A 27,464-nucleotide genomic window follows, 5' to 3' on the forward strand; every position below is an offset into this window, starting at 1 on the left:
GGATGCTTCGAAGTAGTGTTAGGATGATGGAATGCTTTTGTTTGTTGGATCTTAACAGTTTTATGTTTTCTGAAAAAAAATCCAAGTAGAAGTCATTAAATGATGTAACTCAAACCGTCAACTTTTTGACAGTGGAAGGGAATTGTTTCAAAACAGTGCTCTCTACTCTTGGATTTGTTAGGGCTGGGAAACATTTATTCCTGGTGCTGGGATCTGGCACAAAACCGTCAGTGCCGGTGAACAGTCCGAGGCAGCTAACTGGGCAATGCAGAGCGCGGTTTCAAGTGAACTGGGGGACAACTCCCTCTCTGGCCTGCTGACCAGACAAAGTGGCAGCAGGAAGGGCTGCCCCCGCTTCCAAGGCCCGTCTGTGCGCTCCCAGGACTCGCCTGTCCACAGTTTCCACACTTGAACCTCCTGTCCCAGAAAGAGCTCCACTCTTCGAGAAAACCTTAAAGCCCACTTCTGTAAGAATTCACCCCATGGGGCATTCAGTCCCCCATATAAATACAAAGGCACTATAGGTCTGTAAACAATGCTTTTCTCCAAGGAGATCTTTAAAGAATGATATGATTATTGATACAAACTTAAATTTCAAACTAGAAATATATTTTCCTCTACTAGTCAAAGTATCTGCTGCCTAATGCATAATTTCAGACGTCATACTGTTTTTGAAGAAAATGGGGTGTGTGATTCCGTTAAAAAGTAAATTTTTCTAAAATTAATCCATGACTTCTCGTAATAGCACTTTTTAAAACAATATTCCAACAGATAAAGCAAGTGCTTCCTTAGGCACCACTTTAAAAACTGCAGGTAAATATGTCAAAGTCAAGTTCAGCAAGTTGGTTGTGTCAGTTAAAGCAGAGAAAGTACTCCTTATGCATGCAGATTAATGGACACTACAAGACTCAACACGGCCAGCAGGACTTATCCATTCTGTTTATTGGGTTGGAAGGGAATACAAACGATTGGTTAAGTGCTACGCACTGACATGTAAAGGTGTATTAAAAAAAAAAAATCCCAGTAAGCAAATCAAAGTTAATGTAGCTTCAATTGAACAAAATTTTAAAGATGTTTAATATACTACACATTTATAAAATAAAAGTTAACAGAGTGTTTTGTAAATAATTAGTAGAACAAGTGAAAATAAATATCAGAGACCTGAAGATTTTTATGCTTTAATGAAATAATAAAGCAAAGAAATTTAAACTACTAAATATAATCTGAGAGGCAGTTAAAAAAAAATCCCCCAATTTAAGAACACAGTCCTTTGAAACACTGAATCAGTCCGTAGCAAGTAGTTATTACATACCAGAAGCTCTAATGTTAACTAGTCCCAACACAATGCCATGTAAATCTCGACAATTTAGACACCTTGAGATCGACACCCGTTCTCGTCTTGATCTCTACAGCTTGGTTTGTAAGAACATACATGCTCCTGGGGGTCTGCTCCCCTCGCCACACACACACACGTTCCCAAGGAACCGATAACATCTCTTCCATCTGTGCCTAAAAATGTTACGCTTCGGTTTTAGCACGTTGACCCTGATAATGAAAATGCTTAAGTTAAAGATGGGGACGCACTCTTTAATCTTATAAAAATAGACCAGTATTAACCAAACCTTAAATTCGGAGAGGGCACTTCACATGTGCACAAGACTTTTAGTAAAACTGACAAGAACCCAGAACGGCTGTTCCCAGGCCTCTTTATGATGAAGTACTCTCTCTTCCACACAGACACACACACAGACACACACACACACCTTCTTACACTATTAGTTTCATTAGCTCCGGGCTATCTGGATTAAGTAGATAGGGGGCATTTTTACAGCTTTTGTTTTTATACTGTTAGGGCAGCTACTATAACAGTAGCTTAACACTGAAAAATTTCAATTAAGTTCACCCTGTTTTTAGAAAGTGTCTAAGTGTAAATGAAATTCACCTCTTCTTTTAAATTAGCAGTCTATGTTAAATGAGACGTGGTTTTTGAGTGTAAGGACTATCTTGGAGAGCAACCCCAAAAGACAGCTGCTAATGTCTGAATGAGAAACTAGAGTAAACTAAATCAAGATATTTATACATTTTGGAGATGGGACAAAAAGGATATTAAGAAAAATGTCTTCTTTCCTCCCCATGCAAGAGCAGCCATCTTCTGCTGTGAAAGAAACTGACACAGGCCTGTGCCTTTCAAGAGGCACCACAGGGTTTACCACTGGGAGGAGGAGCTGGGGCCCTAAAAAAGAGAATGTCAGGATGGGGGTGGGGGAGAAGGGTTTCCTATTAATGTCACGAAATGCCACTCTAGAGGGAGAACACTCCTAAGAACAAGTCACCGGATTACGACTAGTGTCATTTCAGATGCAGAAAATACTGACAAAAAAATTGGACTCTTTCCCTTTCAACTAGCATGTTATTTTAAATAGTTATCTTAAAGTTAGGCAATCCCTTTTTGTTTTACCACCCACGGAAACAGGCCCGTTTGCAGGGGCATTTCCATGTGAAATTTCCTCTGTTCACACTACTTACCTGGTTTAATGTAACACATTTATCTGCCCAGTAAGAGTAACAGAAAAGTAGCTCATGAACACTAAATAAAGTATGAAAACCAAAACTGAAGCCTTGTCATCCCTCCCGACTAACTGCCCACTCCAATTCTTTATCGCCACCCACACGCCAGTCTCAGCAATCCCCAAATCCAACATGGTACTATCAGTAACCAATTATTGGGAGGAAAGACATTTAATTTCATACTTGCTCTAGCCCTTTATCAGTGAGCAACAACAAAAACATTTTTAAGCACATGGCTCCTGATTGTTGGAGCCAAAATTCTCCACTCTATTTTGATCTATCTGCAAAAAGTATTGGTACTTTTCAGTTTATACATTGGTTAGCTATCTCAAAGCTGGCCTGACAGTTTCCGCTCAGTCTCCCGCTTAACCCTGTGTAGACTACAGCACTGGGAGAGGTGCTTAGCGACACCTGCGGGTCAGACCGTCTGCGATTGGGCTCTTGGTACCACAGGACCCTGGGTTTCTTCCCCATGGATTTCACCTTTCCAGCACTCCCAGAATGGCAAATTCATGAAACACGTTGACAGCAAATTGGCACAATGAGGTACCAGTACATACAGGGGGCTGCCAGCGAGGACAGACCTGGAGGACAAACTCACCTAGCTGCTGTGGAAACCTTTGCATAGTTGTTACTCCTTTTTAATGGAGTTATGTTCTTGTAAGATGTGCCTCACTTTTGATTCCACTTTTTAAAAGTGTTTTTAACTGCACTTGAGAAGCACTCTGAAAACTCAGATCTCGGGGTGGCTGGGTGAATGAAGTGGGGTAGAATCCGAGTGCCAAACTGCCCCTGAATGGGTGCAGATCTCAGTGAGTGTTACAAATATACTCGAGCACACTATAACCAAATTTGTAAGCAGCTGTGGAGACATTCTGTAGAGACTGGGGTGTATTAACGGCTTCAGGGTATATCCATGAATCACTTAAATGTGGATTTAACTGTACTGAGGTAAAGAGAAGTTGCCACTTAATTATATACAGTTACCAATGAAGATTTTTATTCAAGCTTAAAGTAAAAAGTAATTTTAGTTAAGAAAAATGAAGTACCAGATAAACTGTAACATATAGTTAACTTAGAAGTATCAAAACAGGAAATCTTGATTCTCTAAGTGGTGATCTCTGCAAAATGGAGCCTAAGTCTTTTTACATACCAATTTGATAAAATAATCTGAACACGATCCATCATTTTCTTGCTGTAAGAGCTTGTGGGAGACTCCGTGCTATTTTAAGGCCAATTGTGTTTTCCTCTCTTATCCCTTTCCCTGACTTTTCCATTCCTCCCTGCTGCTATCCCTACCCCACCCCCGAGGAAGAATTCCTGACACCAAGCCGGTCTCTCTTGAAGGACCCTAAAGCATCTACTCATGGTAACTACATTGTGCACTTGGCTGAGCCTCAAAGGGAATTGAGTTCAAGACTTTTTCTTCACTAGAATCTTAGCTGGAGACATTCCCACTCCTCTTCCCAACGTAACAGCTGTGGTCACCGAATTCATCCTCTACCGGAAAAGGGAGGGAATTTCAAAGGAGTCTATAAGGTGGTTGCAGTCAGCTGTTACGGGACTTAAAAGCACACTGTGAACACCAGGCTTTTGGCTTTATTTTAAATGCAAAAGTCTCAAAATTAAAAGTGCTTTTCCATAAAGGAAACCTTTCCTTAACTAAAAGGGGAGGGGAGAGGGAAAGACTATCCACAGCACCAGTTTAGAATGAGGTTCAGTATGGCAATATCTGAAAAACTGAGGAGGAATCTTCCTAAATGTGTGTGTCCCTACATGTCAAAATATTAAGGGCAATGAAAAGAAATGACTATGAGGTTTTAAACCCAGGTTTAAGTATGTTTGTAACCTGCTGAATTCTTCTAACAAGCTCAATTATACTATAAACTTCCAAAGTGGCTGCATCTGCTGATGTCTATACTCTTTTGCTAGTTCTCTCACCAAATGATTCCCCAAAATTGAGGACAACTTGGAACAAGCTTTGTTGAAAACCTGAACTGACTACTGATCTCTCATGTTGGTATATGTTTAAAATTCACTTTTTGAATCTTGAATTTCTTCAAGATCAGGTACTGATGTTACTTCAGGAATAAAACAAAAGGGGGAAAGCCTTCCAAGCGTGACTCTGAGTTTCCTGCTAACGTCCTCCCAAGCACTGTTTCTGACCACGTCTCGCGTGGTCTTCCAGAAGAGCATCAGTCACACTGCACATCTGAGTTACAGAGGGAACTGTTTTTAGGCTGGTTTAGATTCCAAATGTATACAAATGAAGTCACTTTGATCCTATAAATACTTCTTAATTTATTTTTAAAAAAATTGTGCTGTTAACCCCTTTACGGGGCAACAAGCTATGTGAAAAGTACAAAACTTTTTGTCAAATGTAATATTGAGAGTGCTTTTGACATAGTTCACTGGTTTATCATCTGGATCTGTATATACTGCGCAACGGGCAAGGCTAGAATCCATGAACCAAGCTGCAAAGATCTCAAGCTAAATAAGGCGGAAAGATTTGGAGAAACAAAAGAAGGGAATTCTTTCCTATCCAATGTATACTCTTCAGACTAATGCACTCTTTCTATCAAGCCTTCTAAACTGTTAAATAAAGTTTTCCAAACAAGCATTTAAACTTCATTACACAGAAGAGCAACAAGAATGGTATCCCACCAGACAAAAGGCAGGAGGGAAAAAAATATATATACTGAGTTCAATGGGTAAGCCTGAATGTAGCACAGTTCTTCACAACCGATGGGGGGTAATTCAACATGGCGTCCGACAACGTTCTAACGACGCGCTTCATCTCAACTGGTTACTATGAAGCAAGGTGTAAATGTTTGGCCCCAACCGGGCTTCAGAAATGGTTCTTTTTTTCATGACGAGCATGTCTGTCCAGCTATCAATCATGTTTGTTTGCACCAAATCCCAAGCCATTAAAATACGACTAATTTAAGTTAAACAGAAGTCGTCTGCTCCAAATTCGCCATCAACTATCCATGCTACTGCATTCCTCTGAAGACCAGGTGACATGTATGGGGTGGGGGGTAAGGGGGGAGGAAAAAGAAGGGAGGGGGAGAAAAAAGTTACCAGTTAGAAAGTTTGAAAATCAGCATCACATTACAATTCACATTAACATTAAAAGAGCAAACGTATCAAGGCAGACTCTTTATAATTTCATCACAGTCAATAGAACAATGTCAGTCGCAGACTATATATTAGAGTCTATACTCATGGTTATTCTGAATATTGGAGATCCCAGGTGAATAAGCATACTGGAATCTCAAACTTTTTAAATGAACCTTGAAATTGTTATGCAGAACAGAAAAAACTTGGACAGTTCACAACATTAAGAAATACCTGGCCGTGCTAGGCATAACTCTGCATTATAGCTACACACTTAACCCTCCTTTCAGCAGCTAGGTCTGAAATTCTACAAAACTCCTCCTACTCTTTTATTTGGTGGGGGGGGGTGACAAGTGTGTCAATGGCTTTACTAATACAATTCACATGCTACACAATGGACCCATTCAAAGTGAACAACGTCAGCAGTTGTTATTCAGAGACTCACGAGACTGACAGCCATCTCTCCACTCAATCTCGGAGCCTTTTCATCAGGCTTCAGCACCTACCAGCCTCCGCCCCCCGCCCTAAGCAACCGCTGGGCTGCGTTCTGTCCCTGTGGATTTGCCTATTCGGGACGATTTCATATAAATGGAACCACAATAGGTGCTATTTTTTATCTGGCCTCTTTCATTTAGCACACTGTTTCCAAGGTTCCTCCAAGTTGTAGCATGTCAGTACTTGAGACTACTCCATTTTATATATTCCTCAAAAACCCACACACAAACACAGTACAAAACACTACTATTATGATAAAAGGCCGGTAAATTCTATTTTGAAATAGAATTATGTGAAATATTTTAAATGACAATGTATCTTAGAGTGTTATGATTTTTGAATGTCATCTTCTTTAACCTCATCTATATTTTCCAAAAATTTTATTCCAAACAGGTATTACTTTAATTAGGGGGGGAAAAAACCCTCATTTTTAAGCGAGGAAGAAAGAACCCAGAAGACACCTACCTAAACGGCATATAACCAAACATCTAATCACACAGGAGTTGTTTTCCTCTTTTGGGTGTAAATGAAAACTTTTTTACGGCTATGCCTGTGTTGCCAAAACACAACAGACAGCTGCTGAATCAGACTCAGACCCACAACTGGGCTGACCCTGGCCCGCCCACTGTGGTGAGTGTCCACATGAGTCCAGTCCAGCAAAGAGCAGTGACTGCTCAGTGCACCGCAGAGGAAACACACTCACATCCTCCAGGGTCTGCCTCAAATGAACCCACTTACTACAAATCTGCTACTGTATACCTACTTTCCTGCTTCTCTAAATCAACATGCTTATTTGAAGAAGTAACTTTCAAACGACTGATAAAATTAGAAAAGCAGCCCTGGCTGGTGTAGCTCAGTGGATTGAGTGCGGGCCTGTGAACCACACGATCGTGGTTCGATTCCCAGTCAGGGCACATGCCTGGGTTGCAGGCCAGTTCCCAGCAGGGGACTCACGAGAGGCAACCATACACTGATATTTCTCTCCTTCTCTCCTTCCCTTCCCCTCTAAAGATAAATAAATAAAATCTTTTTAAAAAATTAGAAAAGCACATACAATCCCTGTTACAGATTTATAAAACATCTTAAGAGAGTGGGTCCAGACATCTGAACAGGACAGAGAGAAGGTGATTCCACCTGACATCCCACACGGAAGGTCAGAATGGCACGCGGCCACCTACAGATGCGAAAAAGGCCCTTCGAGGCTCTCGACAACCAGGCAGAAGTTCTCCGCCTCTGTGACCTGTGTGCCTTCCATGCTGTTCACCCTCATCTGTGGCTGCAGAGCCTCCCCGGCAGTAAGCGTGGTTGAGTCTTCTACAGTTTGTAACACAAAGATAAAAAACAGGCACGGAGAACATGCCTTTTCAAACCAAGCTGCTGCCCTGACAACTTCCTCCATCGGGAATAACTGAGAGCAGTTGGTCATCTTTTATTAAAACACGTAAGTGGGACACACTGTCACCAAAACAATGTTCCTAGGTAAATTACTTCCTTCTAAGCAAGCTAAGTATTTTATTTGCTGTCTGAAAACAGAGGGATATGTCATTTACATAAAATTTCTCATTGTCTCTTCTCTCTAGTACTAGTCATTTGGCTCAATTAAGCTCTGCCCTGAAGTGTCAGCCTCTGGCTCTGGGCCTTCTTCATCTCCAAGTATCTGGAAGTAGCGGGGAAAACCTTTCAGACCTGGGCTTGAAGATGTGGCAACACTCAACAGGCTAGTCAGCCCGCCACAGCTCGGTTTTCTCCCCCGCAGACACGAGGCCGAAAGCCGCTTCTCTGCAGGGCTATGAAGATTTTACGCAGGATGGTATGCGTAAGCCTAGCGTGCTGCTAGGCACATGGGGACCTGATACATTTGGCCCCTTCTCTTGCTCTATCCCTCAGGCGTGGCCCAGGCTTGATGCTACATGTAGTAACAGATGTTTAGTTTTAAGCGTAAAATCCACAATCAAGATCATTCTTAAGTTGCTCACATTTTGTGTACTTGGCTAGTTCTCATTGGTCTAAAATATGAAATACTTCTTATATAATGCAGCAAGATTTCCCTAAGATTTTAAAGTGACAGTATTAACTGGATGTCACCAAGGCGGCACATTCTATCTTACTCTCCCCACAGTCGCCAATGAAACAAACAAAACCCACTACTGTATCTTAGATTAAACTCCCTCTATGGAGTAAGGTAGTGTACAAGCTCTAAAAAAGGGGAGAAAATGAACTCTATCCCACACTTCAAATAAGCACTGCTTGAAAGCACTGCAGTCTGGAGGACGCAGGGCCCTGGCTCACGGGGGGAGCTCGGGGATGCTGTGCGGTGGCATTACCTTCAATATTCTGGTGGTCTAGGAAAGGTGCTGGTCCCCATATCCTAACCGTGCCGTCGTCGGAGGCGCTGGCCATCATGGATGGCACCTGTGGGTTCCAGCTCACACAGTTGACTGTACGTGTGTGCCCTGTCAGCTCCGCAATTGGCAGTTCGCTACGTTTGTGCCAGATGTAAACCTTGTGATCTGAATAAACAGTAATTCAGAGAGTTATGTAGTGGTTATACATTAACAAAACCAATGGACTAAATTACCATTCATCACTCATAGAACATATGACCTGATTATCAGAGCTTAAAAAAACAAAGACAACATGAGAATTTAACAAATTACCTTATGAAAACCATTTTAATAAAATATACATTGTTTTCCTATTAAATGGTGGTTAGCTCTCAAGTCACCACAAATCTGTCTGCAATATTCTGTAATACTTGGGTAATAGGTAATCACGGCCAAGGTCTTCGGATGTAAGCAAGTGTCGACAGAGATGGCAAGTGCTACGGAAACATGAGGTGAGAGGAAGCCGTGCAGCAGCCAACTCCGAAACACAACAGCAGTGACGGCGGAGTCCGCACAGAGTGCCTGCACGGCGTGAGACCCTCAACACCGTGCACGCATCACTCTGTCCTCCGCACCTCCGTGGGCTGCGCAGCACGCTCACCCCCACCGCGGACAGGAGGCCAGAGCACCCTGCTCACGTCAGCGGCTGGTGAAGGGGAAGCCCCGCTGGAGAGCTCGCAGTGGGCCTCCCGGCCGGCCCACACCCCCAGCGCTCCCGGGGCTGCAGCGGGCTGTGTTCAACTGCATGAACTGACTGCAGGACCCAAACTCCCCAACAACTTTACGATAAAACTAATCTTCAAATCCCCCCAAAGAAACCCTGACCAAAAGTACAGAACAGTGGTTCAGAGCGTGGGCTCAGGAAGCAGACAGCTCTGCTCACGCTCTCATCGCTGACTAGCTGTGTAACTTGGGGCACGTGCCCACTCTTTGTAACTTCTCTGCACGTGGGGCTCCTACTTTCTCATCATGCCATGAGGGGAAAATAAGTGTGTATGTGAAAAGGCATTATGAACAGAGACAGTAAGCTCCATGTATTACCATAAGAGTAAATTAGGTGGCGGTTCTTAAAAACAGAAGGCAAAGTCTCGGGGTAAATCAGAAAGGTGTTCCATCCGAAGATCTGTGTGGTCCACGTGGGAACTCCCAGTGGGCGTGCTGCTGACTGGGAGAACTTCCGAGTCGTGAAAAGGTAATGAACTTGTGAAACAGTATGCGCTGGTTTCGAAGCGTCTAATGTAAAGATAAAAAGCTGGGACTGTGTCTGAACATGTTTTGTGTGTGTATGTGAAGCAAAAGCTACAACAGTCATTGAAGAACTGCATTTATTTTTCCTAGAAAGTGTTTGTTGTTAATAACTTTTGAATATATTTTTCCTTGCAGAAAATGCAAATAGCAAAAAAAGAAAAGCAAAAGAGAATAATTAGTTATGCCTCTCCTCGAACTGAAGACGTCAACGAAGGAGGAAAACGACAGGCCTGAAGGGTGCGCATGCACTGAATCTGCTGTGTTCGGGAACACACGTCCAAGGGGGCGCCTCTGCTGGACAGGCAGCGATGGAACTGACATCGTCAAAGGTCAGAACGACAAGCTCTGTGACCAGGCCCTGCCTGCCATGTCAGTCTGGGACCCCAGTTCTTATGCAAAGGTACAAAATTAAGTAGTTCTTCCACATGTCGCTGGCATAATGAAAACACCTGAGTAATGGCCTAACTTTTGGGGGGGGAAGGTTTCCTAAGTGTTCAGTTTGATAAAGACAATCACATACTTATGGATTTGGAAGGTCCTTGGGACATATTCCTTAAAAATAAATGACAAATGAATTACTGTGGTCATCTTGGGAGGCAATATTCTCATTATATCCACATGCTGTTCAAAATAAACGTTTCCTGCCCTGGCTGGTGTAGCTCAGTGAATTGAGCACAGGCCTGTGAAGCAAAGGGTCGCCAGTGCGATTCCCAGTCAGAACACATGCCTGGGTTGCAGGCCAGGTCCCTAGTAGGGGACACATGAGAGGCAACCACACACTGATGTTTTTTTCCCCCTCTTTCTCCTTCCCTTCCCCTCTCTCTAAAAACAAGTAAATAAAATATTTTAAAAAAAAGATTTCTGAACCTTAAAAAATGTATTTATTTAAAAAAAAATGTTTCCTGTTTAGCCCTAAACAAAATATAATGTGGTATGATTACATTGTTCTGAGTTAGTTTGGGCTTAGGAAAAAAAATAGCATTACCAGGGATGATAGTAGCCATATGTATTTTTAAGAACTACAGGGGCCTGTAAGGCACAATCAGAGGGAAAACCCCCCGAAGGACTGCCGAGAGCACAGGGGAAAGAGCAGGCGGAGCCTGAAGGAAAGCAGGAGGCTGTCTCCACGCTACAGTAAACCAGACACCGGCAGGGGCTGGGAGAACTGACAGGTAGAGACTGTTTGAACCGGAAAGAAGTAAACTCTCGGTTGTCACCTAACAAACACCCTCCTCTCCTCTAACCTTATCTGTCACTGTTCTTTTTGGGGGCGGGGTAGGGGGAAAAGAATAAATCCTTATACTTTACGTTAAAGTCCAGATTCCTACATGTCTCTGTCCTAACCCTTAGGGACACCTTCGTGCAGAGGAAAACCTCCTGTGTCACCTGCTGTCCTCTTATCTACTGGCAGGGTTGGCTTTTCGGCAAGAGGGGGCACTAAAGTCCTCACACAAAAAACGGAGCATCACCGAGGTGTTTACCAACATGATCCAGGTCCTTGGAGTATCTCGTAAAAACAGATTCAGTATTTTAAAAACTGAGTTAAATAATTTGCTGTTATAGTACTTAGAACAGTATAGTCAGTTGACTCAAGAAAACATGTAAATGAAAAACTGCAATAATTTGCCATTATTTCTTTCTATCACCTTAAAAAATACACTAACTTTTAATACGGCCTTACTTATCTGTGCTTATATCTTTTAAATTACATACATACAGACAGACATATAAAAAATATCACTAAAAACCAATCCTCACCAGAGGATACATTTCTACTGATTTTAGAGAGAGAAGAAGTGGGGAGAGACAAATATCGATTGGATGGGTTGCCTCCTGTGCTGGGGATCGAACTTGCAACTTAGATCTGTGACCTGACTGGAAATCAAACCCGCAACCTTTTGATGCACAGGTGCCACGCCAACTAAGTCATCCTGCTGGGGCAGACATTTTATATTTTTAAGTGAGACTGCCCAATGTTGTTAGAGTGAAGAAAAAATTTATTCAAAAAGAGGTAATTCTATAATTTCAGTGTTTCTGAGACTATACAAATTATCAAACTAAATTAGTCTCTTCGGCCATTAAAGAAATGCCAAAGATCTAACTATAGTCAAGTCTGTTCAAGTACAGGTAAAACATCAAAATTAACCTTGACTTTTGAGATACCACTGACCTCTGAAAAACATCGGTCTTACAAAGACACAAGTCGACATATAAAAGATGTAAGTAGATTCTGATCTGACAGATGCACTGAGCTCATCCTACACGGTTGGAACCGGCACTACTGGTCTCTGACAACTTGGACACAGTCTTTTCAAAACGGGAAAGCCAACAGTGTCCTGGACAAGTAACTCCTACAATTTTAAATTCGCACCTGAGCTTGCGTGGAGACATGACCGCCTTCCCAAACTGAGGAAACAAGAGAAACTTAAACCATCAGTATCCGAGCACAGAGAGTGACACAAACGACTTACCTTCACTGCCACTAGCGATGAAGTCTTCGTTATGGCCTCCGAAACATGAATGAATCGTATAAAACCCTTGCGTAACACCTTGATACTTTCTTACTAAAACTCTGTCTTGCAAGTCCCATAAATGAACTCCCTGTAGGCAAAAGAGAAGATAGTTATTTACTCGACCTCAACTCAACAGAAGTTTAAAAAGCAACCTGTGAACATCCCTTTGCCTGATGGAACATTTTCAATTTATGCACAACAGCAATGTTCTGATGAATTTCAAGTTGATTCTACACACTTTTGGATCAAACACATGCTGTAGAATTTAATATTTAGTATAAATATTTATATATATAATAAAAATCACAATTCAAATGAGAACTAAGATAAATTTTTCTGAGAATTACATTGTATTAACAAACTTACCTGAGTTGCTACATTTAACAAAGCTAATCGGCCATTCTTTGAAATAGTAAAAGACATAATGGGATGATCTTCTTGTACTCTGTAACCAGAAAATAACTTGTCAAAGCAACATACCAGGAATGAAGACATTCAAATTATTAAGACATCAAGTTTTCTAGCTTACATACCACAATCTTGTCTGTTGTCCCTACTTTACACTACATTTCAATCAAGTAACAGAATCTGAGTTAATGATGACTAAGTATCACCTGACCACCAATCCAAATGATCAAAAAATCAAACCAAAACGTAACAAAACTCTTCTTCTGAGAGCAAGTTCAACTATACATTTTTTAAAAGATTTTATTCATTTACCTTTAGAGGGGAGGGGAAGGGAAGGAGAGAGGGAGAGAAATATCAATGTGTGGTTGGCTCTTGTGTGTCCCCCCCTGGGAACTGGCCTGCAACCCAGGCATGTACCCTGACTGGGAATCGAACCGCGATCTCTTAGTTCGCAGGCCTGCACTCAATCCACTGAGCTACACCAGCCAGGGCTCAACTATACATTTTAATATAAATCAGACAGGGGTTCTTTGATGGATAAAAAAAAATAGTTACATGTTCCTATCTGTAAGGTCCTCGAAGTTATATCCTCGAATTCGCTGGTGTGTGTCTGACGCCAGGACAGTCTTCCCGTCACTCAAGCACCAAAGGCATTGCACTCTCACGCCCTCCCAGGAGTCCAGGAGGTTCCCGTCCAGGTCCTGCAGGAGACATGCACAGGGAGCTGCTACAGCGAACCGCACACCAAAAGCAAACCGAGCGGCGACAGGATTCCTTAGCACAGTCTTTCTGTAATAAGATTGGCTTTTCCTGAGATTAATCTCAACCAGACTGTTCCATTAAGTGTTGTTAATCAGGCAAATCTGAATACAGGTCAAATTTCACCACGCCACCACCGAAGCAGGGTGGGAGAGAGCCTCTGAAAATTATCACTAGGTTCCAAGTAAAGGCCTCACTAGTGTTAGAAAACAGTCCTTTAATATTCACTACACTGGAATTTGTCCTACAGCATTTAGAAAGTGCAATATGGAAAAAGATTACAGTTATGAAACTTACGAATCTGGCATGTTATTTTTAAAAACTTTCCCAAATTTGTATCGTGCTCTGAGTCAAAGCTCTGAGGATCACCAGCCTGGCGAGCACTCAAAGTGCTGGGGCGTTTCACAGACTTGGGAACCACCGAGCCCTGTACCCGAAGGTCCGGACGTCGTCCGTGGTGGCAAAGTCGGCAGAAACGTACGTGGCCGTTTTCCACCCAGGATAACACGGCACCGAGTTCCATGAGTTTCACTCCATTTGATGGATTTATTATCTTGTTTTAGTCTTAAAAATAAGTCTACAAGTGACTACTGGAACTGTATTAGGCCGTGATATGAGAGAGAAATCAAGGCAGGCATAACGGCGCTGTCTGCACCACAGCCTCCCTTGCCCGAAGCCTGATTTTTATGACCCCAACAATCCAAGATGAGCAGGGCAGGCGCTGGTTAGGAGACGCCTCCACTGAAGAGAGAAAAGTTCTCTGGTAGCAGCCACCACCACTTTTATTCCTAAATATTTAAGACAGTCTATTTATGAATCTCATCATCTCCTAATACAAAAAATTCAAAGGATAGAAACCTCAAAAAAATTAATCTCTAAATCTCCATTCCTATACAGTAGTAGCTTGTTTATAAGAACGAATTTAGTAAAACAATTTCTAAATGTTTTACTAAACTCAAAGTCTATACTTGAAATGGTTAAAAAAGGAACAACAACAACAAAAAACCACGCAGAAAGTTCTACTGGACAGCACTTATCTAGAAAAATAATAAAGTAGGTCTTTGTATAGTGTATTTTAGAAAAGTCAAGTGAATTCTTTACTTAAACAAAACCAAGCTGGCCCTGAAGCCAGGAGACATCTGAAAGGGGGACCGGATACTCACACACTGGTAGAACTGCCCACGCTGACCTCCAGTCACAAAGCGCTTCCCATCAGGATTCCAGGCCACACTCGTTAAACTGTCTTCATGAGATTGGCTCATCTTTGTCCTTAGCTCTCCCGTCTACGAAGAAATAAAACTGTGAATAAGACCTTCAAGATACCCCTGTAAAGGGAATGTGTAAAAAAAAGAAAAAAAAATACTAACGGGTTAGTTTTCTTAATTGGAGAAAACTTTAACTTGGCCTTACAAAAAAATCTTACAGCCCTCAGAAGAGAAATTAAAGACTTGAAGAACAACCTAGGAGTTGAGCAGGGCCTGGCATAGGGGACCCAGAGAACAGGCACCATGACATACACTCCCACAAAACCCTCACCTTAAGTCAATTATATTCATGAATTCAAACATGTATCTTTTCCCAGGTAGGATAAGAAGTCTAAAACTATACAGCTATTCCTTCTGAGTTTCCACTACTTCTTAGTCCATAGTTCCTTATATATTTTATTTTAAATATTCCTCAAAAACATAATTAATGGGTAGAAAAAGTATACTCATAAACTAGGGCAAGGCTGTACACAGTCTAAATTATGTTAAATTTCATTTTCAAGGTACTCAAAATATAGTAGGGAAGATGGGAAAGAAATGAAAATTATTTTTTTTGATACTTAACTTTTTTCCCATTAAAAATTAACAGAAAAGAGTTTCTGTATGATTCAGCGCAGCCATTCTAAAGCATTCCCAACTAAGCAAGACTATTCAGTGTTACGACCTTCAAATAACCTCCTGTTATTTTTCTAAGTTATTCAACTTAGAAGGTAGACACATACCAGTTAATCTAGTCTTGATTCCATTTTGTTCATGGATTAGAAACAGGATCTGAGAGATAATAGCTGCCCTTGGTATAATAAAAAGTACATGGGCATAATCTTCCTGTGAGAAATGGGTAATCAAAAGTAAAAAAAAAAAAAAAAAGAGAGTGAAAACAAAGTGTATGATCAGGAAATGGGGCCAAGTAATAAAAGCAAAGAGGGCACAAAAATAGAAAACCAGATGTCCCTTACACTGGAAAAAATACTCAGCCATCCGAAAATCCTTCCCCCCTGCTGTTAACTGCTCTCACCCACCACCGTTTCTGGTTGCTCGATATAAACGGTTAAAATAAACGTCTAGAAGCGCACACACACGCAACAGCTAAACCCTCGTCATCTCCGATTCTGGAGTGTTAGCTCATGGGCTCTGAAATGGTCTGTTCTGCTATGCTCGGGGTAGTGAGCATAGAAGGCTATTAATTTGGAACCTATCTAGAAACGAAAAGGGACAATCTGAGAACTGGCTAAAGAAGGACCACCCTTTTGGAACAAGTCTATGAAGTAATGCATAGGAAAACAGGTAAGCTAGACTACAGTTTCACTGTCTAGAAATTCAACACTGACTCAAAGGAAGAGACCACACAGGTACTATAAATTAAATCTGTTATAGGATCATGACTAGGTAATTCCTCCCTATGAGAGGGGGAAAAAGCTTTTAAGGAAAAAATTGTGTTTTTTAGGTCAGATTCCCTTTAAACCTGTTTGGACAAGAATCTATTCTATTCCGAGCTTTGCCAGCCCTGCCTCGTCAGCCCCAATTATCATACTGGTCTAATAAAAATGGGGATGACTGGGGATTCGTGCCATATTCTGCCTTGTGCAATGTGCACTTTTTGAAGGAAAAATAAGAAACTGCATTATACATATGGGTAATACTGATTCTGTATTTATACAAGTGCTTTTAATTCTTTTATTTATGCTTATGTCTTAATGGTATAACTCTAGAAATCAGTATGATATAGATATGCAAAATAATATCTTGGAATATGACAGTTTTGGTTCTAATTATAAATAAATAAACAAATAAATAACTTAATTAATTAAAAATTAAATGAAAGATTTTTCCCTTCTGAAAGTTTGGACCAAAAACATGAGTGTGCATCATACACAGGACAGCACTGTACATGGCAAAATATGGTAATTATAAAATGAGTATTAGATAGTAGAGAATTGTAGTTAATGTTCTGAGATTAAGATGATGGCATCTGGTAATATAGAGCTACATGCTTAAGTATTTGAGGGGTAAAATATATCTGTAATTTATCTTGGTGTGTTCTGAATACAGATATATTGTATAACGTGTATGTACGTACACACAAATGTTCATAACTGTATACAGACACATACGTGTGTGTGTGTGTGTGTGTATATATAGTTTTGAGCAAGAGAGAGAGACACCTATTTGTTCCACTTATTTATTCCCTGGTTGATTCTTGTATGTGCCCTGACTGGGGATTGAACCCACAACCTTGGGTAGCAGGACACACTCAGATCAACTAGGCTACCTGGCCAGCACCAAAACAACAGCTGAATCTCAAATGGTGGGGATATGGGTTATTGTTGGACTCTTCTTTCAACTTTTCTTAATATTTGGAAATTCCCTCAGTAAAAAGCTGCGGAGGAAACAAACGGCTGAGCAGTAAGAAAAGTCTTACTGCTCTAGCAGCAGGATCGGTACTATGGCACATCACCTTTGGGTACATCTCAGCATTCATTCTGTTCTCTGTATCATCTTTATCTTGGTCATCTCCATGCAGCTTCGTTTTCAGTCTCTTGGTAAAAACCACCTTACGTACAGTTCCCCAGACTCAAAAATGGTACCCTATCAACTTATACTTTTACACTCAAATCATAGCCTGGACCACTCCCTTGCCTAGGGCTTAACGGGTGGGAAAAAAAAAGGTCACCTAACCAGTCAGTTTTAAAAAATTTTAAATCATAACTAGAAGATTTCCAAATCACATTTGTAGATGATGGAGTGAACTTAATGCTGAGTTTATCTAAAATGGGACCCTGGATAAAGTTCGAATTTTCATTTAGAAGCAGTAATAAAGCCCTTAAAAGTAAGCATTGAAAACATCATTTCAATTTACTAAACTAAATCGGAAATTAAATATAGGTCAGGAGATGGTGCAATTGTCAGTAGAATGGGATATCTGGGTTAATGCTGATGTTTTTGCACTTGAAAGGTAAGTTTTGTGTACAATTATGAAAACCGTGAAATACAAAATGTTTTTGGAGGTACAAACTACTGCAGTAAATAGTACAAATTCTATAGTACAACACTCGTGAAAATACTCATTGATCATGCTTCGCATAATATTTAAATTTATAAAACATCTGGACCCTTGGGTTCCATTGGAAGGACTCCCTTTTAGGAGACACATACGGCAATCTCCGTTAACGGCCCTGTTCTACGTCGTGAGGGCTCTGCTCTACTTAAAGGCTACACCCAAAACGGAACTTGCTTACTTGTACATTCCAAAGCCAAAGCTCAGAGCAGTCATCTGGGCCACAAGCAACGAGATAGTTGTCATCTGGACTCCATGCAATATACGAAACGCCATAAGCATGTCCTTCTAATGTTTTGAGTAGTTTCAGCAGGTGTGTATCCTAGGAGGAAAGACAGACAACTCCGTCAGCTCGCACCCCCAAAGGCACTCTTTCTTGAGCACGAGAGCTTATACCGCTACAAAGATGTACTTTGATAATATAATCTGAGGAAGTTTTCACAATTTCACCCATCTTCCTCCAATGGAAGCGGACAGCTTGCTTCAGAAAGGCGTACTCATGCTCAGCGTTGACTAAGCTCCTACTCTCCACAAGGCAGTGTGTGCCAGATGGAAATACAAAGACGACACAAACTCTGCCCCTGGGAGGCTCTCAAGGAAACGGAACACAGGCAGGTGTGTGAAAAGAGCTACCTCTTATTTTTTAAAACAGCTTTATTGAGATGTGACTTATATACCTAAAATTCACTCCTTTTTTTTTTTTTTTAAAGAGTTATTTATTTATCTTTAGAGGGGAAGGGAAGGAGAGAGGGAGAGAAATATCAATGTATGGTTGCCTCTAGTGCATGCATCCCCTACAGGGAACTGGCCTGCAGGGAACCTGCCTGCAACCCAGGCATGTGCCCTGACTGGGAATCGAACCACGATCCTCTGGTTCACAGGCCCATGCTCAAACCACTGAGCCACACCAGCCAGGGCTAAATTCACTCCTTTAAAGTATACAGTTTAGTGGCTTTTAATATAGTCACAAGATCAGGTAACCACCACCAACCTCTAATTTGACAACATTTTCAAATAACTCCCAAAAGAAACCCATACTTACCTACAGTTACGGCACCATGCCCCCTCCCTCTGTGGCACCACTTTCTCTACGGATTTGCCTGTTCTGAACATTTGATATAAATGGGTCCTACATGCGGTCTTTGGTAACTGGCTTCTTTCACTTAGCATGATGCTTGAAAGCCTCTCCTTTTAGAACACCCTGTTCCTGTCTCCCCATGTCATGCACAGCGAGGCTCAAATGACGTAGGTACTCTATCTGCGAAGCTCCTCTGTGCTTCTGTGATACTTTATATATGTTGTATGATACTTATTTCAGTGTGTCTGATTTCCTTTTCTAAACTCTAGACTGCTTTCCCAGTGGCTCCTAACCCGAGGTCTCCTAAGGAGTCATCAGGGATAGAAGCACGAATCCTTGAACTTAAATGAGAGGAAACACACATTTTCACTTTTAAAAACTATGTGCTAAAATTCAGTATTTTCTTCCCTCCTGAACGTAGACAATTAACAATGCAGCATTAGGTATCATATTGGGTAATATTAGGCAGATACTTTAGGCAGATTAGTGTACTCTGTTAGGCATTACATTAGAAATAGAAATACTTATTTCTACACATCTGTAGGTCACCTGGATATAAACGAAGACAAATCTGATTTTAGAGAGAACTCAAATTTCAAACCCAGGACGCAACACTCTTGACCGCGGACAGGAAGGCAGGGGCTGTTTAACAGAGGTTCCACGAATTGCACAAGACAAGGAAGGGTTTCAGGAGGCAGAATGGTAATGACAGGACATCGTATTAGTCCGTAAATCAAGTACTGACAGAGACAGAAATGAGCAGAGACACGAAGCGCAGTGGGTCTACGGTCAAAATGTCCTGGATTTGGGTCTAATTCTTCCACTTACTGGCTGTGAGAGCCTGGGCATTGAACTTCTGTGTCAGTTTTCTCACTTAAAGAATGGAAAGGTTGGTATCTCAGGGAATTATTCAGAGGAGTAAATTAAATAATGCACACACAGACTTAGCACAATCACTAGCACATAACACTCAACAACTCTGACCATTTCTGTTCCATGAGCTAGACAACACAGAAAGAGGCAAGACACGACGGAGATGACAAAAAATGTGCACTCAGTTACATCGGAAGTGATCTCTGCAATCTACACTCACACTGGGGTACATACCGGATCCACTTGCCATATGATAACTGTTGTATCCTTCGATCCTGTTGCTAGTTTAGTGCCGTCATTAGAGAATTTACAGAACCACACTTCATTACAATGCTCCGTGAGTATCTGCTGGGTGTAACATGGGAACTGCCTCCTAAACAAAGAAGTTCACAAAGAATTATTCTTTCTGAAGAGATTAATCATAACAACAAAGATTACACAACTGATAAACTTCTCTGGAGATCAAAAACTTTAAAAATAAGAAATGAATGCATTTGTAAATCTAAACAGTCAAGTTTATACTAGTGTGCCGAAAAAAGAAAATATAACGTTAGTCAAGGCAATTTTAGGGGAAATCAGTAATCTAACATCTACTTCAACTTATTCTTTTTTAAAGAGAGAGGAAGTATGTTATCAGAGATTTTTCCTTCTAATTAAGTCAACTTACATACATAAAAATTAATAATCAGGGCTTGTAGAAGTTGGCTGGCACTGGGTTGTTTTGGGAAGGAATAAAGTACATTTTCATTCACAGAAACGCAACTTCGTTTTACAAAGAGAAGAGATACTGTGGTCAGACAAGGCTAGGTCACCACTTTCCTGTTTGGGTGAGTCACGTGACTCCTCCGAGCCTCAGAGCCATAGAACTCCGTATACGAGGACGAAATAAAAGCACGAGAGACTAAATGCAAAGCATTCAGATTGAGCCTGACACTTAGCTAGTACTTTGTAAGTGGTAGTTACATATGAAGGGCAAAGAATTCTATCACTAACATCACCAAGAGGAAAAAGTTTTAAGAATTATACTAATTAAATACTCACTTTAAAAAACCCATTCTATCCTTTTCCGGTTTCTCCATCGACACCATCTGATAAGCTTTCTGTGACAGTGCAGAGGTCACGCAGCCGTGCCCTTCTGTCTGGTACTGCCAGCCACATACGGTTATTGAGCATCTGAAATGTGGCTAGTGCACTTCAGGAACCTGACTTCTAAATTTAACTTTCCTTTGACCGACTTTGCATTTAAATTTAAATGGTCGTATGCAACCAGCGGCTACTCTCTGGACAGTACAGCACTACACTGCGTTCTCCCGTTACACACTACAGCACTACATCGTGCATTCCTGTGTCGTAACGAAAGTCACTGCACTTCCCTATTCACCCCCAACCAATCTATAATCTAAAAGTATATTTTGTCAACTCACTAGCCTTACTGGTAGAATATATTTAAAAATAAATTAGCCCTGGCTGGTGTAGCTAAGTGGATTGAGCACGCGCCTGCGAACCACACAATCGTGGTTCGATTCCCAGTCACGGCGCATGCCTGGGTTGCAGGCCAGTTCCCAGTGGGGGACACACGAGAGGCAACCATACATTGATACTTGTCTTCTTCCCTTCCCTTTATCTCTAAAGATAAATAAATAAAATCTTTAAAAAAATAAAAATAAAAATAAATCGACTTTGGCGCCCATGGTAATCTCCATCAGCAGTTGGCTCTTTGGAGGCTGGTTTAAACTTTCAGATTGTCTACTTAAAAGCTACTTTAACATTAAACTCTTATTCTGTACCTGAACTGAAACATAATAAATACCACTGACACATATAAAGCACATACTAGATGCCGAGCCCTGTGTTGCTTTATATATAGTATCGCTGATTCTCAGAACCACCTTGCAAGGGAAGTAACACCGCATTTTCAGGAGGCTCAAAAAAGGCAAGTCACTGACCAGGTCCTGCTGACTGATGAACGACTGAGCTAGGATTTCAACCAGTGGCTGACTCCACGGCCTGTTTTCTTTCCAAGCATCACTACTGACTCATATTTTGAGACATGGCTGGATAAAATTCCAATCAAATAAATACTTTCAATATTCAAAATGATGTTTCCCCCTTCTAGTATTAATCAATAGTGATGTCATTCAGTGAGAAATGCTTAGTATCTAGGCATAAAATATATAAAAATTCAAGTAGCTCAAGTTGACCATAGATGAACAGGGACATCTAAAACCACAGCGGATGAGGAACAAGTATGAAAGACACAGAGATGAGGACGGGGGGGGGGGGGGGGGGAATGGGAGGGGGGGGGGAGATCGGGCGGGGGGGGGGGGGGAGAGAAAAAAAAATGTACTTGAAAAGTAACTAAATAAAAAAGAATAAAAAATAAAAATAAAAAATAAAACCACAGCGGCAGAATGTCCTTAAAAAGGAGACTCAAAATATCAAACTTACACGGCACGAGGCACCATGTCTACTGATAGCTGTATCTGACTGTCACTGAAACGGTAGTGTCATTACTCTGTTATTTAAATAATCTTTTAAAGACTAATAGCTCCCTGTTTCTTGTTTTTTGGTTTTTAATTTTTTTTAGTAATCAAATTCTTTTTAATATATTTTATTGATTATGCCATTACAGTTCTATTTCCCCACTTTATTTCCCTCCACCCTGCACACCCCTCCCCCACCATTCCTCCCCTTTAGTTTATGACCACGTGTCTCGAGTTCTTTAGATTCTATATTTCCCATACTATTCTTGCCCTTCCCCCTATTTTCTACCTACCACCTCTGCTACTTATTTTCTGTACCTTCTCCCCCTTCTCCTCCCACTCCCCTGTTGCTAACCCTCCATGAGATCTTCATTTCTATGTTTCCACTCCTGATCTAGCTGTCCTCTTAGCTTGCTTTTGTTTTAGGTGTGGTTGTTAATAACTGTGAGTTTGTTGTCCTTTCACTGTTCATGTTTTTTTAAACTTCTTTTTCTTAGATAAGTCCCTTTAACATTTCATATAATAAGGGCTTGGTGATGATGAACTCCTTGAATTTGATCTTATCTGAGAAGCACTTTATCTGCCCTTCCATTCTAAATGAAAACTTTGCTGGATAGAGCAATCTTGGTTGTAGGTCTTTGGATTTCATGACTTGGAATACCTCCCTTCTTGCCTGTAAGGTCTCTTTTGAGAAATCCGCTGACAGTCTGATGGGAACTCCTTTGTAGGTGACTGTACCTTTATTTCTTGCTGCTTCTAGGATTCTCTCCTTCATTTTAATCTTGGCTAATGTAATTAAGATGTGCCTTGGTGTGTTCCTTCTTGGGTCCAACTTCTTTGGGACTCTCTGAGCTTCCTGGATTTCCTGGAAGGCTATTTCCTTTGCTGGATTGGGGAAATTCTCCTTTATTATTTGTTCAAATAAGTGTTCCACTCGTGGCTGTTCCTCTTCCCTTCTGGTACCCCTATAATTTGGATGTTGGAGCGTTTAAAGATGTCCTGGAGTTTCCTAAGACTCTCCTCATTTTTTTGAATTCTTGTTTCTTCATCCTTTTGTTTAGTCCTTTTTTTCCTCCTTCTGGTCCACTCCTTTGATTTGAGTCCCAATTTCCTTTCCATTACTATTGGTTTCCTGTGCGTTTCCATTCATTTCAATTAGTTTAGCCTTCATATGTTCCTCTAATTTGTGACTAAAATCAACCAGTTCTGTGAGCATCCTGATCACCAGTATTTTGAACTGTGCATCTGAAAGTTTGGCTATTTCTTCATCACTTAGATTTATCGGCACTGGGGCTCTGAGTTGTCCTTGAGCCATGTTTTGATGTTTGTGCCTGTTACGTATGAGGAGGTGTTCACCAAGGTGGGGCCACCCAGGTCACTGGATTGTGATGCTGTATGTGGGGGTGGGGTCAGAGAGGGACAAAGGCGGTCCCCTCTGCCACTTTCCACCACTGGGGCCTGTCTCACCGCACAGTCTGTCTCACTGCTTCGCTCCTTCACCGGTTTATCTGCACTCGAATGTGTGACTGTGGTCAGCCCTCAGTGAGTCCACCACCTTGCGCCCTCAGTGGGTCCACCTGCTACTCCACACCTGGGATCCGCCTATGGCTGCCGGCGCACCTGGGTCCATCCAGTGGATCTTTCCTGCCCGACCCCACTCTGCTGCTGGCTCTGCCCCTCTTACTGGTTTGGCTGAAGGGTTCGTTGTTGTCGGACTTCTGTGTAGTTCAATTTTCTGTGGTTTGGCTGTGTTTTTGTTGCTAAAACTTTGTTGTTTTCAAACTTAGTTGTGCGAGAAGATGCAGTGCTTCCACCTACGCCTCCGTCTTGGCGGAAGTCTCCTCCCTGTTTCTTAAAAGCCTAATTTTGAATGTATACAAGTGAGTTTCCCTTTGTTTTCAAATAAATTTAAAATTTAAGATGATGTTAAAAATATTAGTACCTTCCCAGATAAAACTGAATAAAATGTAGCATCTTAAAATCAAACTGAACCTTAACTTTTTAAGTTTCTATAAATATTTGATAATCCTTTACTTAAAATTAGTATTTATAAAGCAGTCTGTGGAAATATCCTTTCATTGGTTACTTGTGGGAAAAAAATCACAAAGTCATGAAAAAATTTCTTCATTACTGGTGAAACTTAATGAAAAAATATGTCTACATTAACTTAAAAAACATATATAATACATAATCTAATAAAAAACTTTTCAGTGCTGATCAGGTCTTTTTTAAAAGACCTATAGTTTACTTAATTATAATTGATTTTCTATTCCCCAGAGGGAAGAGCTGGTATTTAATTTCAATGCTAGGATTTAACTTCTGAAGATACAGTGTTCTAGTTCTAAAATCTAGGTGTTGTTTTTTTTTATTATTTATCTTTAGAAGGGAAGAGGGAGAGAAATATCAATGTATGGTTGCTTCTCATGTGTGCCCTGCTGGGAACTGGCCCCTCCTGGGAACTGGCTTGCAACCCAGGCATGTGCCCTGACCAGGAATCGAACCGGCGACCCCCCATTTCTCAATCTGCGCTCACTCCACTGAGCTACACCAGCCAGGGCTTAACTTTTCTTTTGAAGACTTCTAGATGAGTGTGGAACACTTGGAATGAAATCAAATTCAGGCTCTATTTTCCCAGTTCAGCAAGAAAGGGCACAACTCACCATGAAGACTGTATATACTGACTTAATGCCTGACGTCTTCTCTCTTAATGCCTTTAAACTCGTCCCCACCAGTGAGAGTCAAGGCTAAGTCCTGAGTTTCTGGCCTGAAGAAACTGGGGAGACGGCAGCCTTCACCAAGAGAGGGAGTTCAAGAGGAAAAGCGGGCTTTGCATGGACGGCCAGGGAGAGCGAGCTTCCATTTCTGACGTTGCATTTAAAGTACCTGAGCGACACCCACACTGTCGAATTAAAGGTCTAGTAAGGCTTAGAAGACGAATTCTGCATTTCTAGCCCAGATTAGGAGTCATTAGAACCTTGGAAGTGTAACCCAAAGGTGGGGAGCAGGGTGAGAAAAGAAACATAACACTGGAACACACACTTATTAAAGGGATGGATAAAGAGGAAGAGCCTAAAAAGTAGCCAGGAGTAAAGCCAAGAAATGTCTTAGAAGTCAATGGAAAAGTTTCAAGGCCAAGCAGTCAAATGGTAGAGGAAGGTCAAAAAACACAGTGGAAAGCAGCCACTGGACTGAGCAGGGCGCTGTTCCTCACCAACACCGCCAGCAGTTCTGGGGCCGGCCGGCCGCACAAGTCCAACGCCACGGAAACCTGAAGGGTTGGGGAGGACGGGGACACTGAGTGTACAGTACCACAGGCAACTCTCTTAAGAAGCTGGCTTTAAAGCAGAGGTGGGGCGAGGGGAGCAACTAGGAGGAGGAGAGTCCAAGTTTTGTTTTGTTTTAAAAATGTTACTTAGAAGACCAAGCGCTTTCATTCCTGTGCAAAGCTTCAGAGTGCTCTCTACACAGGTCATAAGGAGACTGGTCGCTGCTCTGAGGCTTGAAAAAGTTAAACCACGTATTTTCTATCATTTGCTTTCAAAGGTACCGGTAGAGGAGTTACAGCTTAGGAATATGTAGGTCACACTCTCCCAGATTTCAGCTTCCCAACAGGAAGGCAAGCTCTTAACTTATGGACACCTTTGAACCATCAAGTCTGCCATAAATACCTGTGAGTGTATTCTACCAACAACGAATTCAAGAACCAAAAAAAGATTTGGGTTCACAACTGCCTTAATTTTCACACTGGTCTCAAATTCCCTAAAGCAGCTATGAAATATGAAACCATATAGCCTTTTAATGTATTATCTCCTCCTACCTCTATTGAATTTAAATGAAAAGACTTAGCAAGTTGAAAACCAATGTTAAAGAGTACAGAGTAAAAGGCACAAAGGAAAAGGACTTCTAATCACTTTCTTTTAGAACATTTCAGACAGGCACCAAGTATCACCAGCGCTTAAAGGCAAGTAACATTCGAAGGTTAAGGCCAGCAGCTCAAATGATTATTTCTTACTTTGACTAGGGAGAGTGACGTTAGAACCCAACTGCTTGGGAAAGTAGTGTGTGCACACCTACACGATCATTCTCACTCACAGGTAATGTCGATGGTCATTCCAAGCCCCTCATTCTCCCAAGCCCTCACTCTTACACACTTTGTCCTTCCTGGGCACGCCCCTTTCAGTGGCCCTGGGATGGCGTCTGGCCCCCAGATTAGCCCCCCAGCCCCACCCAGTTTTTCTACTGGGGTTCAGAAGACTGCCCAGTCTGCTCCTCCCACATCTGAAAGTAAAGCTCTCCCACTCTTCTGGAGATTATTAAAACAGCAGGGACATTTTTACTCAAAATACTCCTAACATCAAAAATGGAGCCTGAATTCTTACCAGTTAAAACTAGGCACAATGGTAGGTATAAAAACAAAACCCAGGTGGGAAAGTTAATGCCTGTTATTCCAACCATTTTTGTTTAGCAGCCATCTTCTGTTAAAAAGCAGAACTCTCATTAGGGAAAAGTATTTTCATGATCTTTACGGGCAGGGACTAATTGGGGCTGTAATTTAAACAGCCATCGTATCCAGAAAAGAGTCATGAAGTAACTTCTGGCGTCCAAGTGTGGCACACACTTAGGTCCCTGGCATTCCCACACAAGGTCCCCTGTGAGTCTTAATAAAAAGGACCAGAAAATGACCAACCAAACCCAATAGAGAAAAAAAGAAAAATAGATTTTCCAGCTTCAGTTCCCGAGGATGGTCTCCTATACATAAACATATACAGATTTCTCTTCCCACTGAACTTTAGCAGTTCTAGCTTCACTCAGGAACAAAGGCTAAATCGGACAGGAATTGTTTTATAGCTACTGGATAAAACGAAGAAAGAAAACGCGTGAATAAAGGCCGAGCCGAGCCTGGGGAACGCCGGCTTCCCTCTCACCTACTGCAGACATGATCGATGAGCAGGGACACGGAATCCAGGCTGCTGTCCAGCTTGGTGTTGTGGTACAGGCACCGGTCCCGCTGCAGCTCCACCGCCTGCCGCAGGAGAGTCTGTAAGCGCCGTGGGGGCAGCATCACCGATGGTGGCAAATAGGCTTCAATAGGAACACATTTTTACAAAGAGAAATAAAAATTAGGTCAAAAACCCAAACAGGATAAACTCCTACTTAAGACACCTGCCTGCCCCCCCCCAACACTGCCCCGTAGGCGGGCGGTTCTGGCCAACGCGGC

The 27,464-nt window shown here is 41.6% G+C and overlaps 1 protein-coding gene across 2 annotated transcripts in view; it reads right to left on the reverse strand.

Moving 5' to 3' along the window:
• Nucleotides 1–921: 921 nt before the first annotated feature.
• WDR26 (WD repeat domain 26) overlaps nt 922–27,464 on the reverse strand; it is a 39,491-nt gene continuing 12,948 nt past the window's right edge. For both annotated transcript variants that reach the window (XM_037138773.2, XM_037138772.2), the window contains exons 6-14: nt 27,172–27,328; nt 19,998–20,136; nt 17,994–18,134; nt 14,656–14,775; nt 13,289–13,434; nt 12,692–12,770; nt 12,284–12,413; nt 8,505–8,690; nt 922–5,574 (exon numbers count right to left, since the gene is read on the reverse strand). In XM_037138773.2, coding sequence (XP_036994668.1) covers nt 5,549–5,574; nt 8,505–8,690; nt 12,284–12,413; nt 12,692–12,770; nt 13,289–13,434; nt 14,656–14,775; nt 17,994–18,134; nt 19,998–20,136; nt 27,172–27,328 — 1,124 coding nt within the window. In that variant the 3' untranslated portion in view covers nt 922–5,548. The remainder of the gene's footprint in view (nt 5,575–8,504; nt 8,691–12,283; nt 12,414–12,691; nt 12,771–13,288; nt 13,435–14,655; nt 14,776–17,993; nt 18,135–19,997; nt 20,137–27,171; nt 27,329–27,464) is intronic.

The sequence above is a fragment of the Artibeus jamaicensis genome, unplaced genomic scaffold (assembly GCF_021234435.1).
Source record: "Artibeus jamaicensis isolate MK-2021 breed Jamaican fruit bat unplaced genomic scaffold, CSHL_Jam_final scaffold_754, whole genome shotgun sequence".
NCBI classification, from domain to species: Eukaryota; Metazoa; Chordata; class Mammalia; order Chiroptera; family Phyllostomidae; genus Artibeus; species Artibeus jamaicensis.